The 27,769-nt window shown below is 35.2% G+C and overlaps 2 protein-coding genes across 3 annotated transcripts in view; one reads left to right on the top strand and one right to left on the bottom strand.

The window, feature by feature from the left end:
- The window catches only part of ODR4 (odr-4 GPCR localization factor homolog), a 108,104-nt gene that overhangs the window by 57,443 nt on the left and 22,892 nt on the right, over positions 1–27,769 (top strand). The window lies entirely within an intron of this gene.
- Positions 914–26,053, bottom strand: PDC (phosducin). The gene is made up of 4 exons (XM_032393227.1): positions 25,715–26,053; positions 8,190–8,273; positions 5,061–5,212; positions 914–1,823 (listed from the first exon to the last, which is right to left on the bottom strand). The coding sequence occupies exons 2-4, from the start codon at positions 8,248–8,250 to the stop codon at positions 1,299–1,301; spliced, it is 738 nt and encodes a 245-aa protein (XP_032249118.1). The 5' UTR covers positions 8,251–8,273; positions 25,715–26,053; the 3' UTR covers positions 914–1,298.

Genomic DNA, 27,769 nt, shown 5'->3' on the forward strand with positions numbered 1-27,769 from the left:
AGGGAGGGAATGAGCAGAGGGAGAGGAGAAGCAGACTCCCCTGCTGAGCAGGGAGCCTGATGCGGGGCTCAATCCCAGGACTCCAGGATCATGACCTGAGCTGAAAGCAGTCACTTAAATAACTGGGCCACTGAGACACCCCAAGAAAATCTGTTTTAAGCAGACTTCCCACAGGGAGCCAGTTTTGGGTGATTTATCAAGCACCATGTCTTCAAATATAGGCCATGGTGCTTCAGCTCTCACTCACCATTTTCTCCTACTCTGATTCAGACCCCTAAAAGTTTCTTTTATCTTGCTCTACAGCTCATTCGTGAGGCATTTAAAAACATTTTTCAAATTATATTTTGTTTTGCATTTCCATTTGTTTGTGTAGGAGGAAAATTTTCCCAGTGTTTTCAAGGGAAATAGAAATAGAACTTCTATGAATTTCAGTTTCATCATTTATAAAGTGCTATCCACTTGTGGATACCTACTTGTGGAACTGTGGTTAAAAATTATACATTATATGTATAAAATGCTGGCCCATAATAGGTAATTAAAAAATGATAGTTGTAATTATTATCACTACCAAATATTCTTTTGTCCATAGAATAAAATTTTTTTCCTAAATAAGGTTAGCTTCTGAGGTTGTATTTTAAAAAAAAATACTACCTTTTTTTAAAAACTTTAATGTGACACAAAGTTTCTAAGTTTCTTATAAGATATATATATATATATATATATATATATATATATAAAATGTAAGATGTCTTACTGAATGATTTTATATATATATATATATATATATATATATATATATATATATAATATAAGATATCTTACTGAATGATTTTTTTTGTATTTTGGGTTATGTAATGTTTTTAGGGCCTTGATAATGTAGTACTTGAGAAAGAATAGACTTCAAATAGAAAACTTATTTCCTCATGAGACTTTATTCTTATCACACAAGCAAAATTATGATTGATAATGTAATTTGAAAAGTCCAAATAATACCACTGAGGAAAAAACAAGGAGTAAAAAAGCCAGCACATAACTTGAAAGGGATTTTTGAAAACTGTCACAATATTATTCATACCCTCTTTGTCTACTAACATATTGCTGAAGACTACAATATTTTGTAGTAAAGCCTTCTATTCATTTAAGTAATGCTAATAAAATAATTTTAGCGTCAATCTTTTTTTTCTCACAAATTAAAATAACCATGGCCATACTTGGTGTTCTCTAAAGGAATATGGATACTACCAAAATCAATATTCAACTTGTAAAGGAGAAATATGAGATGTTGACATAATGACTCTTTATTCAGTATCTTCTTCCATGTTGGTCTGATCTAGGGCATGTATCTCTCTTTCAGGTAGTAACCCATATTCATTTAGGAAAGACTCCACATCCCCAGCAAAAAATTCTTCAGCAAACTGTTCTGTAACACTAATAAAATTGCTTATGAGTTCCCCACCTTTGTAGACGAGCAGTGTGGGGAGTACATCTGAGGAAAAGCGGTCGCCCGCACCTGTATTAGAAGCTTTTATTTTACAAAACTTGACTATAGGGTATTCAGCTGCAAGGCATGTAAAGCTACTGTTTAGAGCATCACAACCCTTAATGCCATCTTCATAAATATGAACAACAATTGTGGTGATTTTCTGCTCATTTTCAATGGTTTCCAGGAATTGCTCCCCAGTTTCCAACTCATATACAAACCCATATCTAGGCCCAAAACTCAGCTTCTGGTGCATATCCTGCATACATTGTCTACGGTATTTACGAAGGCAATTTTCATCTTCTTTGTCCCTGTGAATTAATTCATATTCTTGAATGCTCATCTAGAAATAAACAAAAGAAATGATAGAGATAATTTGGTCAGAAGTTTATATTCTTTTTAATATTTTTTTAAAGATTTTATTTATTTATTTGAGAGAGGGAGCACGCACATGCACACGCAGGGAGGAGGGGCAGAGGGAGAGGGAGAAGCAGGTTTCCCACTGAGCAGGAGTCCTATGCAGGGCTCCATCCCAGGACCCTGGGATCATGACCTGAGCTGAAGGCAGATGCTTAACCAACTGAGCCACCTAGGCGCCCCCAGTAATTTATAATCTTTAGACATACCAAACCTATTCTCAACTCAAAAATTTTGCATTTACTGTTTTCTCCCCACCATCCTACCTCACTCCTGATGTGAAGGCCTTTTCCTTCTTCACCACATTCAAGCCTTTGTTCAAATATTACCTTCTTTGATTATACTACCTAAAAGAGTCCCCATACCATGCTTTCTATTCCTTATATTGGTTTATTTTTCTTCATAACAACAAACACTATCTGACATTGTGTTATATATTTATTTATTTCATAATAGTTATTATTATTATTATTTTTATTTATTTGACAGAGAGATAGCGAGAGCAGGAACACAAGCAGGGGGAGTGGGAGAGGGAGAAGCGGGCTTCCTGCCGAGCAGGGAGCCCGATGTGGGACTCGATCCCAGGACCCTGGGATCATGACCTGAGCCGAAGGCAGACGCTTAACGACTGAGCCACCCAGGCGCCCTCATAATAGTTTTTATAACTGATATGTCCCATGGGGCAGGAATTTTGTATCATTCATCTCTCTTCACTATCTGCTGTAGTGTCTGGCATGAAATGGGAGCTCAGTAATTATTGCATGATTAAATGCATGCCTAAATATTACTGAATATAGTTGAGCCACGAGATGGTCACAATCTCAGTAAAAAATGTGCCAGTTAGCTACCCATCACTTTGGGTGAAAAAAAATCCCAGCAGGGTCTACTCTGGAGTGGCTTTCCTAAAAAATAAAAAGAGTATACACACATAATTTAAATGTGTCCCCAACAAATGCCTTTAAATATTAGTGTCTCCTCCACAAAAGTTCTTTAAAAGATTATATCTTTAAAAAGAAAAAAAAAAGATTATATCTTATCACTTACTGACTTTTTGGAATATATGGGATAGAATTCAAGCAAGACAGCTTTTACTATTATTTGCTGTTCATAAGATCATTCAAGAGGTTAATGCTGGGTCAGCAGCAACAGCAGCACCTGAGAAATTCTGGGAAAGGCAAATTTTGGAGCACCACCCCAGATCTACTGAATTAGAACTTGTATGTGTGAGGCTGAGTGAGCCATCTTTAAATGAGCCCTTCAGGTGATTCTTAGCTACTGGTTTAGGCTAAAGTGAGAAAAGACTTCCATCTTCCAAGACAGCTACTTTCCACTGCAGCTAGGGTATAAAAGTACCTACAGAGCTTTTTAATAGCTACACCATTATTAACTTATTCCATAGAATGCTAAACACTCTCCTCCTCCACCAAAATACATATATATGTATGTATACATGTGTATGTACATATATATGAAGGAACGATGTGGGGCATAGTATGATTGAGAGACGTGGAGCCACCCAGAATCACAGAAGTTGGATTCGCTGCTGCTTTGCCATCAAGTAGCCTCTCAAACAGCAACTGCTGATAATTTTTAAAGTGGAGGAGAATTGAGAAGGCAAGAAACAGTATTTATGGAAAATCTATTATGTCTTAGGCACTTTGCATAGATTATTTTACTTAATCCTCACAATAAACCTATGAGGTAGGTATTATTACTCTCATTTTATAGATGATATTAAGATTCAGGTTAAGTAGAAATATCTGGTGCTTTCATTAATTCCTTCTCATTTCTGCCTCTTATATTTGTTTTTCTAATGTCCTCTTTCTTTTTCCTGTCATATTACTTTTTTGCTTTAAGATAATTCTCAATTTTATTTGTTTTAATCCTAAAAAATGTTAAATGTTTTCTATAATTTTTAAGTTGCTACCATAGTTCTGTTAATTTAACAGACTGAACCATACAAATATTGTATCAATATTATAATATTGATTTACATATGCATTTGTGAGAATTTGTTCCGTTCATATATTCAGGCATTTAGGCATTCAGATACACTTCTCAAGCTTAACCTGTACAACACCTTTAATAATCATAATGTCTCTCATTTGTATGGTATTTTACATGTTTCAAATACTTTTACATTTATTTTCTCTTCACATTTCTTTAAAACAAAGAGAGGATGTGTTGTTGCAATTCTTCAGATGGGAAAATTTAATTGTCTCATCTATATCACATAGTGTCTCAGTGAAGGAACCCAAATCTGGAAACAAGATCTTGATGTTTCTGATGTAGTCTGTCTGTTGAGAATCAATATGCAACTCATACGCATTGGTTTGGAGATAAATAACCCACTAAAGTGATTTACTCCACAATGGAAGTCACTTAATGGGTTTTAAATTAATATGATTGTTGTTGTTATTATTGTTATATAAATAATGCATGCTAATTATAAGGATTCAAAAATGGGTTAAAAGCTAAAGGAAGAAAGTAATAAATAGTGAAATTTCACCACTCTAATACTCTGAGATAATCTCCATTAACATATTTTGACATAGCACATGGACATACACATTATATAACAAGTAAATAAGTGAGATTTTTTTAATTCTGCTTTAAAAAAATCATGATACCTTTAAAAATATGTGGCTTATTCTTCTTACCTTCTTTTTCCTATTTGGAAAAAGGAAGTTGAGATCTTTCAATCAATCCCACCCTTCTAAATAACCAATATTGTCAAGTTGGTGAGTGTCTTTCCAAACTTTCACATATTGTTCATATAATTATATAAGTGTAAAAACATATACAGTGATGTGTATTTTTTTTCCCTTTGCTCTAGAGAATGGGATCATCATATAACCTAAAATACTCCATTATCTTGTTTTCTCATTTTACGGAACTGCCTGTAAGTCAGCTCATGTATTTATAACTCATTCTTTTAATAGCTGCTATACATTTTTAAATATGGAATACCTTCACAGGTATTTACTTCATTTCCTGGGTTTTTTTTTTTGCCAACATAAACAATATTATAATAAATATAAATAAATATTATAATAAAAATTATAATAAATAAATAAAAATATTTTATATCTCTAAAGTGATTCTTTAGAGTCATTTAGACTAAAAACACATTATAAGTTATTTACTATTGATTTTTCCTTACCTTTCTGCTGAATCTTTCTTTTGAGTCTTTGTCATCTCTACTCTGAGGAGAAGACATTTGTCTGAGAATCTCCTTCTTTCTAGGTGGAACTGAATCACTGTCTTCACTCTCTAATTTAAACTTTCTCCAATCATTTATTACTCCTTTGGGTCCTGGAATAAAAGAAAAAACAAATCGTTTCCCTCTCTATTTTCAAAACAACTATTTATACAATTGAGATTTGTGTAAGTATCATCACTGGAATAGACTTGTCATCTTCTGTATCATAAAAAAACATCTTGTTTGGGCTAGAAATGTCTGACTGCCCTGCTCATAAAAATGTTTTCCCACATTAATCTTGTTAAATGGGTTTTGGTTAAGAATTTCTCTGAAACATCTACATTAATGAAAATACAAATTACATACTTTCAACTATTGGCAAAATTTGAGGGTAAAGATATTAAAACATTAGAATGTAGAGGGGAACTAGAATTTTAGAAAAATAGCACTTTTATTAAATAAGAAGGAAGCTTCAGCAATAATCTAGAATTGGCATCACACTATTAACAGGGACACTAGGATTATTGGGGAAACAAACTGAAGTGATATCAAGATCCAGAAAACAACAACAATATCACATACAAGACAACCAGTTAGAGAAGACCTGACCTCAAATAACAGAACTAAAATGGCTTTAAGAAAATTATTACATAATCATCCAATTCCTCTTAAGAATCTTTGGGATGCCTGGGTGGCTCAGTCATTAAGCGTCTGCCTTTGGCTCAGGTCATGATCCCAGGGTCCTGGGATCGAGCCCCGCATCAGACTCCCTGCTTGGTGGGAAACCTGCTTCTCCCTCTCCCACTCCCCCTGCTTGTGTTCCCTCTCTTGCTGTCTCTCTCTGTCAAAAAAAAAAAAAAAAAAAAAAAGATTCTAAGAACCTTTTACAAATGGAGAGAGGATGGGATTTGCAGATTAGGAAAAACTAAGTCAAGGATGATCCAACTGGAATTCAGATGTTCAGTTGTCCTGATAAATGGTAAAAGTGCTTAGAAGGCCTAAATCCTTGGAAATATGGAGTTTTAAATATGCTTCACTAAAGATTAGCCATATCTATACCTTTAATATTATATGTGTGGATGTATTCTCTTTCTTCCACATATTTCTTAACAATTTCTTAATTTATTTAATATCTAATATATACTTTTAATATAAAGTTACTTATATTAAAATTATATTCATTGTTTTCTGTTTACTTGTATTGTCTTCATCTTCCAGATATGTTTTCTGTTTATACAAAATATGTATTGCATGTGTTTATATGTGTAGAAAAGAGAATCTTTTTTCTTTTTTTTTTTTACAAGTTTTTTTTTACACTTTTTCTCACCTTGCTTTTCTTAATTCATAATATATCTCAGAGATTTTTTTCATATACATGCATAAAGAGATTCTTCCTTTTTTTAAAAAAATGGAGGCATGGTATTACATTGTGTAGATATTCATTTACTTAAAAAAGTTTCTTGTTGATGTATATTGTTGCTTCCCCATTTCTTCTATAATATATAATCCTGAGTGAAGAACCTTGCACATACATTTTTTTCTATCTATGCAGGTCTATCTATAGGTTATTGTATTAGAATCACTTGGTCAAAAAGTATATATATTTCTAATTTTGATATTGCTAAACTACTCTTAAGGAGGTTGTGCTAGTTTACACTCCTACCAGTAATGTATGAGTATGCCTCTTTTCAAAGTGTCTTATTAAACTTTTTACTTTTACAGTGTGAAAAAACTGTATCTCACTATAGTACTAACTCCATAAGTGCTATTTTTTTCTGACCTATCTTTTGCTCATTTCTCCATTTGATTGTTGTTATTTTTCTTATTGATTTGTAGGAACTTTCAGTATTTATTAGGAAATTAACCCTTTGTCAATTGAATTGCAGCTGGTTTCCCCCAGTTTGTCAAATGTTTTTTGAAATTTGCTACTGATGACCTATCAACAGACATTTCTTTCCTTCCTTCCCTCCCTCCCTCATTTTTATAGCTGAATTTATCAATCTTCCTCTATGGTTTCTTGGTTCTGTCATACTTAGAAAGGTACTCTTCACACTGTTGTTATAAAATGAATTCCTGGGGCACCTGGGTGGCTCAGTTGGTTAAGCATCTGCCTTCGGCTCAGGTCATGATCTTCAGGTCCTGGAATCAAGCCCAGGTGGGGCTCTCTGCTCAGCGGGCAGTCTGCTTGTCCCTCTCCCTCTGCCCCTACCCCTGCTCATGTTTGCTCTCTCTCTTAAATAAATAAAATAGAATAGAATAGAATAAAATAAAATAATAAAATGAACTCCCATGCATTTTGTCTAGTACTCATGTGAATTCATTCAACTCTTTGGCTAAATTTAAAGAGTCCATTTCGTATTATTAAAAGAGAGGGGAAAATATTAGTTTAATAAGATTCAATAGACTTAAAAACCCTAAACTGTTATTTTTATTTATTTTTTTAATGTTATTTATTTTTTAACTGAAGTATAGTTGGTATACAATATTATTCTAGTTGCAGGTATACAAAATAAATGAAGAGGCTTAACAGGTACAAGCTAAACTTTTAAACTGACATGCTATTTGATTTTTAAACTCAGTAGTGGCATATATACAGTCCCATACAATTTAACAGATTAGGAAAACAGGCTCTGGATGAAATGAATTGAAGTCAGTGTTTCTAGAGGAATGCTGAAATCCATTTGATTTAAGAATGTTTTATCATTTCTTTATTTTCTTCAGATTCAAAAAATTAAAATTAAAAACTATTTACCTTTTTGTCTACTATTGTTTACAATTGCAAAGAAAGATCATAGTGGGGGAAATTAGAGAGGAAAGAGCTTAATTATAATGTAGAAGAGGGCTTATGATAGTTGGGTATTAAGAATTTCTCAATAATTAGTGTTTTTCTCATTCTTTGACATCTAAATAAAACTACTTTAAGAGTATTTGATTTCACATTAATTTTCCCACTCAAATATTTTTTAGATGATTCCATCAAACCATTCAAAGATATTACTTAAATTTCATACTCAATAAGGGCAGTAAGAACATTAGAGATATCCACATTTAATTTAACTTAATGATTTTTTTTTCTTTGGATTTGCATACCTGTATGTGTGGCCTGTCCTTCAAAGTCTTCCTCCAAACTTTGGCTTTTGGCTTCTTCCATTTTAGGTTTAGATTTGATATAATCTATAGCATAAACAAAGAAGTAATGATGAATACTAGAATATATATAATTATATCCTATTATTCTCTTGCTGCCAAGTTCCATGCTAGGCTAAGAGTTCTCACTAAATGATGGTGTTTAGGATGTTTCTGCCTCCTCGTAAAAGGACATTACTTTAATGTTTGTATTATTAAAGATATTTTGACCTAAAGATTTTATGTAATTTGCAGTTTGTTTTTACTTAAAAAGCCTTTAATTTAAGTCTATGTACTTAGTGAACATTATTTCTTATTTTTTTATTTTGTTACCAAATATCATACAATTATATCCCAATATTTTGTATAACACAATTTTAAAAATTAATAATAATTATATACTTACTGTTAATACTTACTTTGTGCCAGACATTGTTCCAATTACTTTATGTATCAAAAATCATTTAATTCTCACATAGCCATATTGGCAAGGACAATTGTTAATGCCATTTTACAATTGAGGAAGGACAGAGAGTTTAAGTTATCTATCTATGATCACATAGTAAGTGGTAGAGCAAGGATTTGAACCTAGATGAACGTTAACATACTGTAATAGAGTCATTTTTTTCAATAAGGTTTGACAAATCCTACTTCTGAATTGGCATTAAAGAATAATGATCTAAGGAACAATGCTATTCAAAAACTAACACCAGAACATCTCTCCATACCATAAAGCAAGTTTTGATGATGTTACCCACCAAGCAAATGATAACAATTAGTAACTATGCCTATAGAATTTTGGCTAAAATATGTCACAATATCTACCAAAAGCACATGGAATTTTATTCATAGGAAGTTCATTGATGCCATGATATAGAACTTATTTATTCTTCGTTCACATAAATCTAACTTGTTTACTTAATTATCTTTCCATCATCTGGAAAACTCTATTATTATACATACTAACACATTCCCTAAAGGGTCCATACAGTTGTGATTTTTTTTTGAAATTTCCGAGTCAGGGAGGATATACTAACAGTGATATACCATCTTTTTACTCTTTCTTCCTTTACCTTCTCCCCTTTGCCTCTTTCTTACAGTCAGTTTTAGGTAATGATGTCATCCAACTTATGCTTTTAGTCCCATCTTAGTTTTTTATTGATTTGTGCTTGGACTTGGTTTGTTTGGTGCTTTCCCAAGGCATGAAATGGTAAGCCAGAATTCTCTGTCTTGATTCCTTTTTTGCTTTGACATCTGCTCCCAGCATAACTTTATGGTCTCATAATTTTATTGTTTCCATCACTATAGTATCTACCCAGAATCACTGGTTGTCAAAGATCTTTGCCAATTTGATTTTACCCACTTGAACAAGAAAAGGCTTTTTTTTGGTTTGTTTATTATGTTAATCACCATACATTACATCATTAGTTTTTGATGTAGTGTTCCATGACTCATTGTTTGCGTATAACATCCAGTGCTCCATTCAGTACGTGCCCTCTTTAATACCCATCACCAGGCTAATCCATCCCCCCACCCCACCCCCCAGAACCCTCAGTTTGTTACTCAGAGTCCATAGTCTCTCATGGTTCATCTCTCCCTCCGATTCCCCCCCTTCATTTTTCCCTTCATACTATCTCCTTTTTTTTCTTTTTTTAACATATAATATTATTTGTTTTAGAGGTACAGGTCTGTGATTCAACAGTCTTACACAATTCACAGCACTCACCATAGCACATACCCTCCCCAATGTCTATCACCCAGCCACCCCATCTCTCCCACCCCCCACCACTCCAGCAACCCTCAGTTTGTTTCCTGAGATTAAGAATTCCTCATATCAGTGAGATCATATGATACATGTCTTTCTCTGATTGACTTATTTTGCTCAGCATAATACCCTCCATTTCTATCCACATCGTTGCAAATGGCAAGATCTCATTCCTTTTGCTGGCTGCATAATATTCCATTGTATATATATACCACCTCTTCTTTAACCATTCATCTGTTGATGGACATCTTGGCTCTTTCCACAGTTTGGCTATTGTGGACATTGCTGCTATAAACACCGGGGTGCATGTACCCCTTCTGATCCCTACATTTGTATCTTTGGGGTAAATACCCAGTAGTGCAATTGCTGGGTTGTATGGTAGCTCTATTTTCAACTTTTTGAAGAACCTCTATACTGTTTTCCAGAGTGGTTGCACCAGCTTGCATTCCCACCAACAGTGTAGGAGGGTTCCCCTTTCTCCGCATCCCCGCCAACATCTGTCATTTCCTGACTTGTTAATTTTAGCCATTCTGACTGGTGTGAGGTAGTATCTCACTGATGTTTTGATTTGGATGTCCCTGATGCGGAGCAATGTTGAGCACTTTTTCATGTGTCTGTTGGCCATTTGGATGTCTTCTTTGGAAAAATGTCTGTTCATGTCTTCTGCCCATTTCTTGTTTGGATCATTTGTTCTTTGGGTGTTGAGTTTGATAAGTTCTTTATAGATTTTGGATACTAGCCCTTTATCTGATATGTCATTTGCAAATATCTTCTCCCATTCTGTCGGTTGTCTTTTGGTTTTGTGGACTGTTTCTTTTGCTGTGCAAAAGCTTTTTATCTTGATGAAGTCCCAATAGTTCATTTTTGCCCTGGCTTCCCTTGCCTTTGGCGATGTTTCTAGGAAGAAGTTGCTGCGGCTGAGGTCGAAGAGGTTGCTGCCTGTGTTCTCCGTTAGTATTTTGATGGACTCCTGTCTCACATTGAGGTCTTTCAACCATTTTGAGTCTATTTTTGTGTGTGGTGTAAGGAAATGGTCCAGTTTCATTCTTCTGCATGTGGCTGTCCAATTTTCCCAACACCATTTGTTGAAGAGACTGTCTTTTTTCCATTGGACATTCTTTCATGCTTTGTCGAAGATGAGTTGACCATAGAGTTGAGGGTCCATTTCTGGGCTCTCTATTCTGTTCCATTGATCTATGTGTCTGTTTTAGTGCCAGTACCACACAGTCTTGATGATGACAGCTTTGTGATAGAGCTGGAAGTCTGGAATTGTGATGCCGCCAGCTTTGCTTTTCTTTTTCAATATTCCTCTGGCTATTTGGGATCTTTTCTGGTTCCATACAAATTTTAGGATTACTTGTTCCATTTGTTTGAAAAAAGGTGATGGTATTTTGATAAGGACTGCATTAAATGTGTAGATTGCTCTAGGTAGCATTGACATCTTCACAATATTTGTTCTTCCAATCCATGAGCATGGAACGTTTTTCCATTTCTTTGTGTCTTCCTCAATTTCTTTCATGAGTATTCTATAGTTTTCTGAGTACAGATTCTTTGCCTCTTTGGTTAGATTTATTCCTAGGTATCTTATGGTTTTGGATGCAATTGTAAATGGGATCGACTCCTTAATTTCTCTTTCTTCTGTCTTGTTGTTGGTGTATAGGAATGCCACTGATTTCTGTGCATTGATTTTATATCCTGCCACTTGACTGAATTCCTGTAGGAGTTCTAGCAGTTTTGGGGTGGAGTCTTTTGGGTTTTCCACATAAAGTATCATATCATCTGCAAAGAGTGAGAGTTTGACTTCTTCTTTGCTGATTCGGATGCCTTTTATTTCTTTATGTTGTCTGATTGCTGTGGCTAGGACTTCTAATACTATGTTGTATAGAAGTGGTCATAGTGGACATCCCTGCCGTGTTCCTGACCTTAGGGGGAAGCTCTCAGTTTTTCCCCATTGAGAATGATATTCGCTGTGGGTTTTTCATAGATGACTTTTATGATATTGAGGTATGTACCCTCTATCTCTATACTCTGAAGAGTTTTGATCAAGAAAGGATGCTGTACTTTGTCAAATGCTTTTTCTGCATCTATTGAGAGGATCATATGGTTCTTGTTCTTTCTTTTATTAATGTATTGTATCACATTGATTGATTTGTGGATGTTGAACCAACCTATGCAGCCCAGGGATAAATTCCACTTGGTCGTGGTGAATAATCCTTTTAATGTACTGTTGGATCCTATTGGCTAGTATTTTGGTGAGAATTTTTGCAGCCATGTTCATCAAGGTTATTGGTCTGTAATTCTCCTTTTTGATGGGGTCTTTGTCTGGTTTTGGGATCAAGGTAATGGTGGCCTCATAAACAAGTTTGGAAGTTTTCCTTCCATTTCTATTTTTTGGAACAGTTTCAGAAGAATAGGTATTAATTCTTCTTTAAATGTTTGGTAGAATTCTGGCTTCTGGGCTCTTGTTTGTTGGGAGATTTTTTATTACTGCTTCAATTTCCTTAGTGGTTATAGGTCTGTTCAGGTTTTCTATTTCTTCCTGGTTCAGTTTGGTAGTTGATACATCTCCAGGAATGCATCCATTTTTTCCAGATTATCTAATTTGCTGCCATATAGTTGCTTATAATATGTTCTTATAATGGTTTGTATTTCTTTGGTGTTGGTTGTGATCTCTCCTCTTTCATTCATGATTTTGTTGATTTGGGTCATTTCTCTTTTCTTTTTGATAAGTCTGGCCAGGGGTTTATCAATCTTGTCAATTCTTTCAAAGAACCAGCTCCTAGTTTCGTTGATCTGTTCTACTGTTCTTTTGGTTTCTATTTCATTGATTTCTGCTCTGATTTTTATTATTTCTCTTCTCCTGCTGGGTTTAGGCTTGATTTGCTGTTCTTTCTCCAGCTCCTTTAGGTGTAGGGTTAGGTTGTGTATTTGAGACCTTTCTCGTTTCTTGAGAAAGGCTTGTATTGCTATATACTTTCCTCTTAGGACTGCCTTTGCTGTATCCCAAAGATTTTGAACAGTTGTGTTTTCATTTTCATTGGTTTCCATGAATTTTTTAAATTCTTCTTTAATTTCCTGGTTGACCCATTCATTCTTTAGTTGGATGCTCTTTAACCTCCATGTATTTGAGTTCTTTCCAACTTTCCTCTTGTGATTGAGTTCCAGTTTCAAAGCACTGTGGTCTGAAAATATGCAGGGAATGATCCCAATCTTTTGGTACCTGTTGAGACCTGATTTGTGACCTAGGATGTGATCTATTCTGGAGAATGTTCCATGGGCACTAGAGAAGAATGTGTATTCTGTTGCTTTGGGATGGAATGTTCTGAATATATCTGTGAAGTCCATTTGGTCCAGTGTGTCATTTAAAGTCTTTATTTCCTTGTTGATCTTTTGCTTAGATGATCTGTCCATTTCAGTGAGGGGGGTGTTAAAGTCCCCCACTATTATTGTATTGTTGTTGATGTGTTTCTTTGCTTTTGTTATTAATTGGCTTATATAATTGGCTGCTCCCATGTTAGGGACATAGATATTTACAATTGTTAGATCTTCTTGTTGGATAGATCCTTTAAGTAGGATATAGTGTCCTTCCTCCTCTCTTATTATAGTCTTTGGTTTAAAATCTAATTTGTCTGATATAAGAATTGCCACCCCAGCTTTCTTTTGGTGTCCATTAGCTTGGTAAATTGTTTTACACCCCCTCACTTTCAATCTGGGGGTGTCTTTGGGTCTAAAATGTGTCTGTTGCAGACAGCATATCAATGGGTCTTGTTTTTTTATCCAATCTGATACCCTGAGTCTTTTGATTGGGGCATGTAGCCCATTTACATTCAGGGTAACTATTGAAAGATATTAATTTAGTGCCATGTATTGCCTGTAAGGTGACTGTTACTGTATATTGTCTGTGTTCCTTTCTGGTCTCTGTTACTTTTAGGCTCTCTCTGCTTAGAGGACCCCTTTCAATATTTCTTGTAGGGCTGGTTTCTTGTTTGAAAATTCCTTTGTTTTTGTTTGTCCTGGAAGATTTTTATCTCTCTTTCTATTTTCAATGACAGCCTAGCTGGATATAGTATTCTTGGCTGCATCTTTTTTTCATTTAGTGCTCTGAATATATCATGCCAGTCCTTTCTGGCTTGCCAGGTCTCTGTGGATAGGTCTGTTGCCAATCTAATGTTTCTACCATTGTAGGTTACAGATCTCTTGTCCCAAGCTCCTTTCAGGATTTTCTTTTTGTCTCTGAGACTCGTAAGTTTTACTATTAGATGTTGGGGTGTTGACCTATTTTTATTGATTTTGAGGGGGGTTCTCTGTGCCTCCTGGATTTTGATGCCTGTTTCCTTCTCCAAATTAGGAAGTTCTCTGCTATAATTAGCTCCAATATACCTTCTGCCCCTCTCTCTCTTTCTTCTTCTTCTGGGATCCCAATTATTCTAATATTGTTTCGTCTTATGGTATCACTTATCTCTCGAATTCTGCCCTTGTGATCCAGTAGTTGTTTATCTCTCTTTTTCTGAGCTGCTTTATTTTCCATCATTTGGTCTTCTATATCACTAATTTTCTCTTCTGCATCATTTATCCTAGCAGAGCCTCTATTTTTGATTGCACCTCAATAGCCTTTTTGATTTCGACTTAGTTAGATTTTAGTTCTTTTATTTCTCCAGAAAGGGTTTCTCTAATATCTTCCATGCTTTTTTTAAAGCCCAGCTAGTATCTTTAAAATCGTCATTCTGAACTCTAGTTCCAACATCTTACTAATGTCTGTATTGATTAGGTCCCTGGCAGTTGGTACTGCCTCTTGTTCTTTTTTTTGAGGTGATTTTTTCTGTCTTGTCATTTTGTCCAGAGGAGAATAGATGAATGAGAGAACAAAATGCTAACAGGGTAACAATGATCCCTGAAAAATATACACTAAACAAATCAGAAGAGACCTGAAACTGGGGGGAAAGAAAGGGAAAGAAAGAAAAAAGAAAAAAAAAAGAAAAAGATAAACAAACAAACAAACAAAACAGAATATGATCAAATATGATCAGGCTGGTGCATAGATCAGTGCTACACACTAGATTTTGGGCATATTTTGGTCTGTTAGAAAAAAGTGCTTCCCAAAAGTTTAAAGAAAGAAAAGCTTATATATGTACAAAAATAAAGGTAAATATGATGAAGGGATGGAATATGATTGTAAAGATGAAAATTATAAAGGATTTTATAAAAGGAATTGGTAAGATAAGAAGTTGGTTGAAAAAAGAAAGAAGAGTATTAAAAAAAAAAAAAAAGGAGAGAATGTGATCAGGCAGGAGACTAGAACAAAGCCATACATTAGAGATTTAGGGTATATTTTGGTCTGTTAGAAGAAACTGTATCCCAAAATTTCAAAGACAGAACAACTTATATATATATATATACCAAAAATAAGGTTAACTACTATGAAGGGATAGGATATGACTCTAAAAATGAAAAATAAAAAAAAATTTTTAAAAAAAGGATTGATAAGATGTTGGTTGAAAAAGGGAAAAAGAAAAATTCAAAAAAAAAGAAAAAGAAAATTAAAAAAATTAATTTTGAAGACTAAAGAATCATGGGAAAAAAGCCATGAATTCTATGTGCAGTATTCCCCTAGTGCTGGAGTTCTGCCATTATCATTGATTGGTAAACTTGGTCTTGGCTGGCTGTTCTTGCTGATCTTCTGGGGGAGTGGGGGAGGGGCCTGTCACAGTGATTATCAAATGTCTTTGCCAGAGGCAGAATTGCCCCGCCCTTGCCAGGTCCAGGCTAAGTAATCTGCTCAGGTTTGCTGTCAGGAGCTTTTGTTCCCTGCAAGCTTTCCGCACAGCTTTGAAGGCCGAGAGTGAAAATGGCGGCCTCCCAATCTCCGCTCCAGTGGAGCCGAGAAGTTGGGACCCCACTCCTCAGTGAGCCCCCAGAGAGAAGCAATCACTCCTGTCTCCCCAGTCTCCAGCCGCACTGTGCTCACCCGGCCTGTGACCGAGCATTTCTAACTCTGGCACACGACCCCTTGTGGAGACTCCAAACCCAGCAGATTCCTGCAGTGTGCTCCCGCGCCACTCCTCCCAGGGGAGGAAGGGGAGTCTCCCCGGATCTGCCGCTTGTTGGGTCCCTGCTGGAAGAGGAGTGGCCCGACAATGCCGCGGGTCATGGTTTATGGCAACCCCGAGTGGAGAGCCCACTCCTCGGCTCTGTCTCTGCAGCCAGCTTCCCTGCTCCGATACCTGGGAGCTCTGCTGCACTCAGGCACCCCCAGTCTTTCTGTGACCCCGAGGGTCCTGAGACCACACTGTCCCAGCGAGGGTTCCACCCCCCGCTTAGCCACTGGAGTGACGTCCCTCAGCAGAACCGACTTCTAAATGTTCCGGTTTTGTGCTCTGCTGCTCTATCACTTGCCGGTAGCGGCTGACAGAGGCCCCCTCCCCTGCTGTCTATCTTCCCGAATATCGCCTCAGATTCACTTCTCCGGATGTCCTACCTTCCAGAAAGTGGTTGCTTTTCTGTTCAGAGAGTTGTTGCTATTCTTTTCTTCAATCTCCTGTTGAGTTTGTAGGTGTTCAGAATGATTTGATCCCTATTTAGCTGAATTCCTGGGACCAGACGAAATTTAGGTCTCCTACTCCTCTGCCATCTTGCTCCTCCCCCCCTCAAGAAAAGGCTTTTAAGAAAAGACTGTCAAGAGCTCTTGGAGACTGTAGATATAGATTTTAAATCATGTATCTTTCTCATGTTCATGTAAAAGAGGGAATATAAACAAAATAAACGGTTTGAGCCATTTAAAAAAAGCTGTCAAGGGAATACCAATTTATTACACAATATTTATGTAACTATAAATGTAATAAAGAATATTAAAGTTGAATGGATTTAGTAATGAAAAAGAATAAAGGAAAATAGAAATAAGTAAATGTTGGTTAAAACAAGCAACTTAAGGGGCATCTGGGTGGCACAGTCAGTTGGGCATCTGCCTTCAGCTCAGATCATGGTCCCAGGACTCTGGGATCCAGCCCTGTGTTGGGCTCCCTGCTCAGCAAGGAGTCTGCTTCTCCCTCTCCCTCTGATTCTCCCAAGCTCATGCTCTCTCTCTCACTCACTCTTTCTCTCAAATAAATAAAATATTAAAAAAAAAAAGCTACTTAAGGGGTGCCTGCCTGGCTCAGTCAGTAGAGCATGCAACTCTCTCTTTTTTGGGGAGTGGGGGAAGGGGAAGAAGGAAAGGGCGAGAGAATCTTAAGCAGACTCTTCAATGAGCATGGAGCCCAATGTGGGGCTTGATCTCATGACCCTGAAATCATGACCTGGGTTGAAACCAAGAGTCAGACACTTAACCAACTCTGCCACCCAGGCGCCTCAAGCATGTGACTCTTGATCTCAGGGTCATGAGTTCAAGCCCCACACCGGTGTAGAGCTTACTTTAAAATAAATAAATAAACAAACATTATATTTAAAAAAAACAAGCTACTTAATTAATTATTGCAGTTACTTAAAAATAATTTTTGTATCTAAGAAAAATGAATATTATTAGTTTGGTCCAAAAGAACACTACAGAAAAAAGTAATGGAAACTTTTTGGTAACTTTGGTAGCTGTTTAGTCCCCAAAAAAGTAGAGACACAAGCCAGCCTTTTTTCTTTTTTTGCAAGAGTTGAGAGTTAATTTGGAGTAGCTTCTATTCACAATAAATATAATAAATACACAATAAGTACATTAAGAATATCTAAAAATAATTTTATTTCAAATGTTGAAGAAAAAGAAGCATAGCTTGCTTCTTGCCACCCTAGTTAGCAATCTAGTAGAAAAAAATTCCATTTTTCAATAAGAGTTTTGCCAATTTCAAAGAATCCTTTTACTGAAAAGACATTCCCATTACTTGGGAAAAACCTGATTCATTGATTCAATTAATATATCTTAAGAATTTACCCCAAAGACACAGATGTAATGAAAAGAAGAGCCATATGCACCCCAAATGTACGTAGCAGCAATGTCCGCAATAGCCAAACTGTGGAAAGAGCCGAGATGCCCTTTAACAGATGAATGGATAAAGAAGATGTGGTCCATATATACAATGGAATATTAATCAGCCATCAGAAAGGATGAATACCCAACTTTTACATCAACATGGATGGGACTAGAGGAGATTATGCTAAGTGAAATAAGTCAAGCAGAGAAAGTCAATTATCATATGGTTTTACTGATTTGTGGAACATAAGGAATAGCATGGAGGACATTAGGAGAAGGAAGGGAAAAATGAAGGGGGGCGGAATCAGAGGGGGAGACGAACCATGAGAGACTATGGACTCCAAGAAACAGACTGAGGGTTTTGGAGGGGAGGGAGGGTGGGGGGATGGGTTGGCCCAATGGTGGGTATTAAGGAGGGCACATACTGCATGAAGCACTGGGTGTTATATGAAAACAAGGAATCGTGGATCACTTCATCAAAAACTAATGATGTATTGTATGGTGACTAACATAACATAATAAAATTAAATTAAATTTAAAAAAATAAAATAATTTAAAAAAGGAAGAGACTATGTGCCAGGTATTTTCCTGGGCTATGAATTACATGAAGAACAAAACTCTTCTAGTATGGCACTCACAAATACTAAGACTTAAGTCAGCTGGGTTGTCTATTTAGTAAAAAACAAAGTCCATTTTTACCTAATGCCTTCATTTGAGTTAGAGTAAAAAGACTGGTGAAATTTACTACTGTTTACTACTAGGGGAACTAGTCAACAGAAAAACAAATTGGAATATACATATTGAAACATGAGGCATATTTGCTGGCACTGCTTGAAGATTCTGCAGAGGAAGACACAACTTGAGTATAATTAGCTATTAGTGTTTTTGATCTGTTAATATCCCCTGTCATCACCTCACTTTGGTGTTTTTGGATTTTCTCAAATCTTTTATCTTTTAAAAAATTAGCATTAGTATACTAAAATTAACTGAATTAGTATTTGGAAGGTGCTTAGATCCAGACACATGGTAAATGCTATGTGAGTCTGTAAAATAAAATAAAAAATGTATCTTTTATGTTTGTACATATAGTGTTAACAGTCATTTAAAAAATATGATCGGGCACCTGGGTGGCTCAGATGGTTAAGCATCTGCCTTCGGCTCAGGTCATGATCCCGGGGTCCTGGGATCGAGTCCCGCATTGGGCTCCCTGCTCAGCGGGCAGCCTGCTTCTCCCTCTGCCTCTCTCTCTGTGTCTCTTATGAATAAATAAATAAAATCTAAAAAAATAAAAAATATGATCAACATTTGGTTTGCAATGGTATTATTAGTGGTTAAAAAATTCCATGTCTGCTTTAGGTTAAAGGATTTAAAATAACAACAAGATTATTAAAGACTTTGGGTGATAGTAAATACATCTGTGTGTGCTTGGAAATTGGTGATAAAGAAGGGCAAGAAGACAGAAAATTCCACCTAAGATTTACTGTGGTTCAGCCGTTAATTGCATTTTCCATCTTATATATTATAAAAATCGGTGTTGTTGTTCCTTCTTGATTTTAGACAATTATAATACTGTTTCAGTTAATAAGATCTGTGTTAAGTAAAAATTATATTTAGATGATTTTGACAGAATATCATTCATTTAAAAGGTTACTAAAAAACTCTTTTAAAGGCAAAAGTAAAAAGTTAATGTTGATGAGACATATAGTTTAAAAATTAAAAAATAATAAAATAAAACATAATTCTGCCAGGTTAGGGTTTTATTTTCTTCTTAGTGTTGGGTTTTAATTGTAATTTAAAATAATGGCTGATATGGGATAACATTCCTCAAACTTTGCCCTTAAAACTCTAACACCTCCCAACCATGGTTTTTACTTACTATGAAATAATATGAGACAATTTTAAATGATCCTACTTGTAGTTTCTGTTTCAAACATAATAGTGATGATCTAGAATAGGAAGTGAGTAAAATTCTTAAACATTAGTTTAACGTTAGTTATAACAAAATCATTAGTTAACTACATTAACAACATTAGTTAACCACATTAACAACATTAGTTAACCACATTAGTCTAATGTTAATTAGACTATTCTTAAACATTAGTTTTAAAAATACTCTTTAAAAACCTCAAGTCTGGGGCTCCTGGGTGGCTCAGTCATCAAGCATCTGCCTTTGACTCAGGTCATGATCCTGGGGTCCTGGGATCGAGCCCCGCATCGCATCCGGCTCCCTGCTCAATGGGAAGCCTGCCTCTCCCTCTCCCACTCCCCCTGCTTGTGTTCCCTCTCTTGCTGTGTCTTTCTCTGTCAGGTAAATAAAATCTTAAAAAAAAAAAAAAATCCACCCCTAGAATATTTCATTATTGTTATTATCCTTGTTCACGTGATACTGTGATGATGACATCTGTTAATCATCTTAAATATGTTGATCTGATCTAATCAGAATATCTAGTTTAAAATTGACTTGTACATTCTCAGTGCTCTGAAGAAGAGCTTTGCTTTCAATACTAACTGTTGTAGTTTACTGGTAGTTTTGCAAAGACTGGGGTCATCTCATCACTGTGCCCTAGACTAACTTTTCTCCTAGCATCCACAACAATTTTATAGGACTTATTTTTACATTCCTTTTTCCCCACTACTGTAAGTTTTTCTGAGGCAGAAACAAGTTTTTACTTATCATTGTCTTCTTATAATTATTTCACATGTTGTAACTACTCCATAAATGACAGCAGCCATTTTTAAAGAACTTACTGTGTGCTAGGTACTTTGTACATACTATTTGTAATTCTCACAAAATTAGTATCTTCATTTTTCAGACATGGATTCTCAGGCCTCAGGAGATTCAGTGACTTGCCAAAGCTCACAGAACTACTATGGAGTAGATAGAGCCAGGGTTCAAATCTGGATTTCTCTGACTCTCAGATCTCAAAAATCCTTATTTTTTTCTAGTCTGTCATCACCTCAATAAAATGTGTAATGAATGAATAAAGTAATCAAATAAACCAACCTAATTTTTTGTATAAGCATTAAAACCAAGATGAGAATATGAAAAATAACAGATCAATAAAGTACCATGTCCCCAAAGTCCTTGACATAGTAATTATTTAAATGATAAATTTCTCTGTTTTGGATTAAACCCCGTTAGTTTATACTGAATGTAATAGAAGAGTCTGTTTATTTCTAGTTATCTGAATAGATTCTAAATGACTGATAATGACTCTGGAAAGTTGATACAAAAGACAAAATGGATTTGTCTACTGTTAATTCTTGACAGTCATACATGTGGATTGAGAAATTATCATCAGTCCTATGTCTCTGCATCATTTATATGCAATAATGTGTCAATTATGTATCAAACTGAAACTAAAAATGCAAAATTATGGAAACATTTTACTTAGCTTTGTATGGAGATTTGTGCAGCAAAGTAAGATATTTTACTCATAGACTCATAGCAACTACTTAAAAATTAATTTTAGGGGTGCCTGGGTGGCTCAGTCATTAGGTGTCTGCCTTAGGCTCAGGTCGTGGTCCCAGGGTCCTGGGATCGAGCCCCGCATCGGGCTCCATGCTCGGCAGGAGGCCTGCTTCTCCCTCTCCCACTCCCCCTGCTTGTGTTCCCTCTCTCGCTGTGTCTCTCTTTGTCAAATAAGTAAATAGAAAAAAAATTAATTATATACTTCAAAGAATGGTATTTCAATTTTTAAATGGAATTGACAGTTCTATGGTTTCAGCAATCTTTAAGATCAATTTCTAAAATTAAGTTGGTTTGCTTCTTAGTGCTGTTATTATGTAGCCCAAGTTTTGTATAAAAATCTTTTCAATGTGTGGCATGTATTTGAAAACTAACACTTCAGGGCGCCTGGGTGGCTCAGTCGTTGGGCGTCTGCCTTCGGCTCAGGTCATGATCCCAGGGTCCTGGGATCGAGTCCCACATCGGGCTCCCTGCTCTGCGGGAAGCCTGCTTCTCCCTCTCCCACTCCCCCTGCTTGTGTTCCTGCTCTCGCTATGTCTCTCTCTGTCAAAAAAATGAATAAAATCTTTAAAAAAAAAAAAATAAAAAAAAAAAAAAAAAAAAAAAAAAAGAAAACTAACACTTCAGTCTTTCAAACTATCTGCCATTTTTCTATTTGTCAAAAATCACATGTAAACATAGCTTCCTGGTATCTTAGTCTTCTCAGGCTGTTTTAACAAAATACTATAGACTTTTGAGGCAGAAATTTATTTTCTGGAGTGCCTGGGTGGCTCAGTCAGTTAAGCATCTGACTCTTGATTGCGACTCAGGTCAGGAACTCAAGGTTGTGAGATCGAGCCCCTCATTGGGCTCTGCACTGGGCATGGAACCTGCTGAAGAGTTCTCTCTCTCCCTCTCTCTTTGCCGCCCCCCACCCCCTGCGTGCGTGCACATCCTCTTTCTCTCTCTCAAAAAAAAAAAAAAAAATCTTAAAAAAAATAAAGAGTTCATCTCTTGGTTTGCCTCTCTCTTTGTTTCCCCCATGATTGTTTATTTTATTTCTTAAATTCCACATATGAGTGAAATCATATGTTATTTGTCTCTTTCTAACTGACTGACTTTGATAGAAACCAAGATTCTGTGTCTTGATCTGTGCTTTATTAAGGGTATCACACTGTATGCTGCTCAGCCTTGCAGGGCTTCATGTCCTACCCTTTTCTACCTCTAACCATACATCTCCTTAGGTCTGTGTTCTCCTGTGCTTTCCAAGGTGACTATGAACTAATCTGATCAGCTAAGCCAGGCTAATGTTCTCACCAGTGCTAATATATTGATGTCAGATGTTTTAACCCTTGCCATGACCGTCTTCCCAATGTCATATTGGACTCCCGGAGAAAACAGTTCTGCTTTTCCCTTATTATTAAAAAAAAGTGGTTGGAAATTTCACATCAAGTAGGTCTGACAGACCCATGATCTAGGAGTTCATAGGAGTTATTACTAGGTTTGTGGAGACCTCCATTACCTCTCAAATCATAAAGACAGCTCCAATGATTTCACCCAAACTATAATTTCTTCTTTCTCTATCCACGCCTTTATTTTATTTATTGATTTTGAGAACTGGAGATTTTTACTAAGAGTGACATATGATCTTAGGTTCAACATCAATGTAGAGGGAATTTTATACCTCATATTAGATCAGTTAATTTCTTGAATTATTCTCCAGTTGATTTATCTATATATGTCTTCTCCTCCAAGGAGTAGCTAAGCTTCCTGTGGGCAGGAACCATGCATTACAATGCTTCCAAGTGACATTATAGCATAATGATTAACACATTAACACTTGGGTTCAAATCTTGCTCTGCCAGTTATTGGCTGTGTGACCTTGAGCAAATCACAAAACTCTGTGCTTTAGTTTTCTTATTTGTAAAATAGGAGTAATGATAGTGTCTACTTCAAAAGACTGTGTGAAGATTAAATGATATGAAATGTATTATGTAAAATGTATAGTATTTAGTTGTAGGAACTTAATAGAAGTTGAGCAAAAATGATAATTAGTAAATAAAAATTTAAAATACTCAAATAAAATATTTAAAATTAATAATAGATGTAGTCAAATTAATATAAATTTTATTTAGTAATCCATGCATATATGCACTGCTTATGCCTAATTATCTCTTCCACAGAAAGAATATCTCTGTGTGTATGTATGGGTGTGTGTACATGATCACACATATATTGTACGTTTATCTCAAAATTGTTTTATATTTTCCTATCTTATTACTGACTAAGGTCCTTTATCATAATATTTTGATTTGCTCCTAGTAAGGTCTGTTTGCCACAAGACATTTAAGAATGGGGAGATTTATTACTAAAGGGGAAATTAATTTGGAGTCATGACATACAGGCTAATAAAATGTACATGAATTGCTTGAAAACAATAGTAAGAAGGTTTTCTAAAAATATGTGCATAAGTGGGAAATGGCAGGTGGTGATTTAAATTTGATTTTCCATTTAGTATTTATGTCATAGTGGTTTATATATATTTTCTGAATTTCAGTTGTTTAATGGAGGAGGACTTTACAGAGATAGTTACAAAATTCGGGATTTCTGTTGCCACCTTTAGTTGTTAATTTTGGGTTAGGTCAATTTTTACATTTTTTTTATCATCATGAGAATTTTCTTTAAAAGTAAATCCCCAGAATTATGAATGGATTATAGGACACACCATCCTCAGAATGGCTGTAACAAATTAATGCAGAGCAAGTGGTTGACATTAAGCAAATGTTAGTTTTCTTTCCTTTACATATAAAACACACCCCTTGATACTGTTGAAAACATCCCTTTATTACCTTTACCCTCCCTAGTATCTAAAGTTCATAACAACTTGGATAGAAGAACTGTGATAGAAACCTTGATATAAGACACTGCAGAGCATATAGAATGTTTTCTTGGCTCCTACTCTTCTCAAGTAGTTTTGCTTTTTTCAACAAATGAGACTGGAGAGGTGGAAGATGTTAGGAGCCTTTTAAATGATTTGTATGTCAGGAATGCATAACAGATAGCAGTCTTCTATTTGTCTACCAGTATCATCAGTTACAAATATTCTGGGAAAAGATAAGCTTCCAAAGTATAACTGAATTCTTGCTCCTAATAAAAGAAAAAGACATTAACCTATTCAGGTTTACTCTTACTACATACAGACATTTTCTTAATTGTTTTGAAGCAAATAGAAATGTCAGAATCTTGCTGGAAATTCAGAGCAGATATCTTATTTTGAATATCTCTGTATCTTCTAAATACACTTATTTTAGCAACTATTGTTATAATTTCATTATAGACATTTTTATGAATGGCTCATATATATTTCGGCAACTTATATAATGTCAAATGTAGTTTATAAACAGAATATTTAGGCAAAATATTGCCATGATTAGTTAGGTGATCTCTCAGATTTTTTCTAGCTTTAATGTTAGGTGATTCTAAGAAGCATGTATAATGGCCAAAAATATATATAATTTAAAATGGATGCTGTAGTTAAAAGCTATTTTTGCAGTTAATAAAAATATTCATGGCAAAATAGTGGGAAAATTTTACTTCATTAATTTTCATGATGCAAACTGTAAAGTTTATTAGTAATCATAATCACCTCCACAGTAAGGCAAAAATAGAAGAAATATAAAATCAATCAAAAGAAAATTTTCATTTAATTTATTAAATATCACAAACTCCCTGTACTTTTCTTTTAAAAATATTATTTCTGTGCCATTAAATTTTGAAGTAACCTGAAACAGACATTATTATCCCCACTTTCAAGATAAAAAAAAAACACACCAAAAAACCAAAAATGTAATATTAAATAAAACAACAAGAACACACAACTGGTTAAGTGCCTGGTTCCAAGTCTGAGAGTGCCTTAGCACTGAATGTAATACTCCTTTCACAGCTTTGGAGTCAAATCTTCAAATACAAAGTGCAAGGACTCATCCTTTCTTTCCTTCAATTCTCTCTTCACTCAGAAGGGAGGACTGAAGAATTTTAAATTTCACAATTAATTCCCTATTCACGGTTTTATTTTAATTGTCTAGAATATCAGACTCGAAATGATGTTTTTACACAGAATTTACATTAGTGAAGATGACTAGTGCAAATCTCTTTAAGAGGGAAAGATACCCAGAATTTGTCTTTATAGTTAGATAAGTCATTACTTAATGTTACTTTGAAATATTTCAAAAGAACACACCATATACATGAACAGTGAAATCATTATTCTTTCCCCTAATGTAAAATTTTAAAAATTACATCCAGAAAACTACCTGCAGACTCACAGTTTGGTTCTCTGTGCCTGGTATCCTTGATTATGTTCAGTGGGTGAGAAGCCTGTTTACTGAACTCCACTTGAACTTGGATAGGTTTAAGCTCAGATTTAAGATCCTTGAATATTGATGACCCTTGCAGAAATAGCTCTAAACAAGTAATAGGATTGACATAAGAGAATTACAAAGCCTGTTCATTAATAGTAAGGCAAAGACAAACAAAAACAATGAAGAACTTCAAGTCCTGTGGTATATACAAACTTTGTCCACCTAGTTTATGTTATTTGAGGAAAAAAAAAAAACCACAACACATTACCTCTTTCCAGCATGGACTGATATTTGTTCTCAGAAATTCACCTGTCATTTTCTGAAAGAAAAAATTAGTTTTTCTGATCAATAATTGTCTTATTTATTGCAAAATAAAAATGCCTCATGACTTTTTTTTTATGTGTACCATATTTAAATTGATCTCATACACCAGAATTCAGATCATGAATGACTGATAGAATATTTCTTTTGGATAGTCCTGATTTAAATAAGATTGGCTTGTGGTTAAATGAATATGATCGGCTTTTTGAACTTCGATAGTAATTCTGGTTCAGCAAGTGCTGTCACTGTTTTCCCCTTCTAAAAATATGATTGGAATTGATTAGTAATGTTCAGCTTTTCACAGAGATGGTAAATGCCATCTCTAAACTTCTGGAGATTGGTTTTATATTTAGATTTATATAACTGGTTATATTAATATGTTTAAATACTGAAGAAATCCCTTCACTGTCTCAGAACCAGCAAGACTTAGCTGTATTTCAAGTTGCGTTTGTTAGCCTGTTGAAGGCAAGAGTTGAAGATAAGCTGGCAGTGTCCACTTTATCTTTTTGGTCTTAATTATGCCAATTTAATTAAAATTCCCTGCATCTAAAATGTTGCCTTTTGCTTAATGAAAGGCATTTTAGTGTGGTTTATGTTTAATATTAAATAAAGGATATTTAACACTTCTCACATTTTATAGATGATCTGTAAGGTCAGATGCTTTTAAAATTCAGCGTGACAACATATAGCAGCAGATTTGGCTTGTGAATTCTCTACTAAGTCAGACTAAGTTATAATTCAGGATTTGTCTTCTAAACAGCTATTCAAAGACACAGCTGTGGAAATACCATATATGAATAATTGGTAAGGGTGCTTTTGCCAACTCGTTAGAAGGGTTAAAATAAGGAGATCTATCATCAGCACAAATTTGTAAATTATGTGATAAGGTTTAAGATAATTGAAAACAAAATCACAGATAAAAAAAAAAGTTTTCTTGATCCAAATGTAGGAACTATCCTTCTCAACAATTGCATTTGGCATGGTCCATTTTCCTCTTAAATTCACTAAACAACTATTTTCTTCTAAATTTTAGTGCCCTGAAATGCCTTGTGTATTAAAATCTCTGCTATTCTTTCTTTCTTTATTTGGTTTCTTTTGGCAAAAAAAAAAAAAAAAAAGTCCTGGAAAAGTTTTAATACAGTCTTTATAATGTTAATGAGCTCTACCTTATTATATCTCCCCTCTACTTTATTGTATCTTTCCTAGTTCTTCTTTGTTTTGTTATGTTGGTTATTTTACTTTTCTTCCATGTGTTATTCAAAACAAGGAACTTCCAGGCACCTGGGTGGCTTAGTCGGTTGAGTGTCCAACTCTTGATTTCAGCTCAGGTCATGATCTCAGGATGGTGAGCCTGAGCCCTGCATCAGACTCTGTGCTGGGCGTGGAGCCTGCTTGATACTCTCTCTCCCTCTCCCTTTACCCACCCCCCCCAAACAAAACAAAACAGAACAAGGAACTTTCATTCAACAACAACTTATAGACTGCCTACCTTTTGTTAAGGGATGCTCACCAGAAGTGTTATCGAAGTCTTTGGAAATTAGACTTTTGCAGTGAAACTATTGGTTCATATCTACCCCCTCAAATGTATATTCTATGATCTAAGAGTAGTTAGCCTATAGTTTACAGGATGCATTTAATGGGCAAGGGGCAGTAATTACATGAATATTTATTTATTACAATAAAATGAGTATGTATTCA

The sequence above is a fragment of the Phoca vitulina genome, unplaced genomic scaffold (genome assembly GCF_004348235.1).
Source record: "Phoca vitulina isolate PV1807 unplaced genomic scaffold, GSC_HSeal_1.0 scaffold71, whole genome shotgun sequence".
NCBI lineage: Eukaryota > Metazoa > Chordata > Mammalia > Carnivora > Phocidae > Phoca > Phoca vitulina.

What these genes read in the sequence shown, in the direction of transcription:
- PDC (XM_032393227.1), bottom strand. Translation starts at nt 8,250, where the DNA reads ATGGAAGAAGCCAAAAGCCAAAGTTTGGAGGAAGACTTTGAAGGACAG. An exon ending in AGGACAGGCCACACATACAG is followed by an intron (nt 5,213 to 8,189) that starts GTATGCAAATCC and finishes CTTTTATTCCAG; the next exon opens with GACCCAAAGGAGTAATAAAT. An exon ending in AAGAAAGATTCAGCAGAAAG is followed by an intron (nt 1,824 to 5,060) that starts GTAAGGAAAAAT and finishes GTTTATTTCTAG; the next exon opens with ATGAGCATTCAAGAATATGA.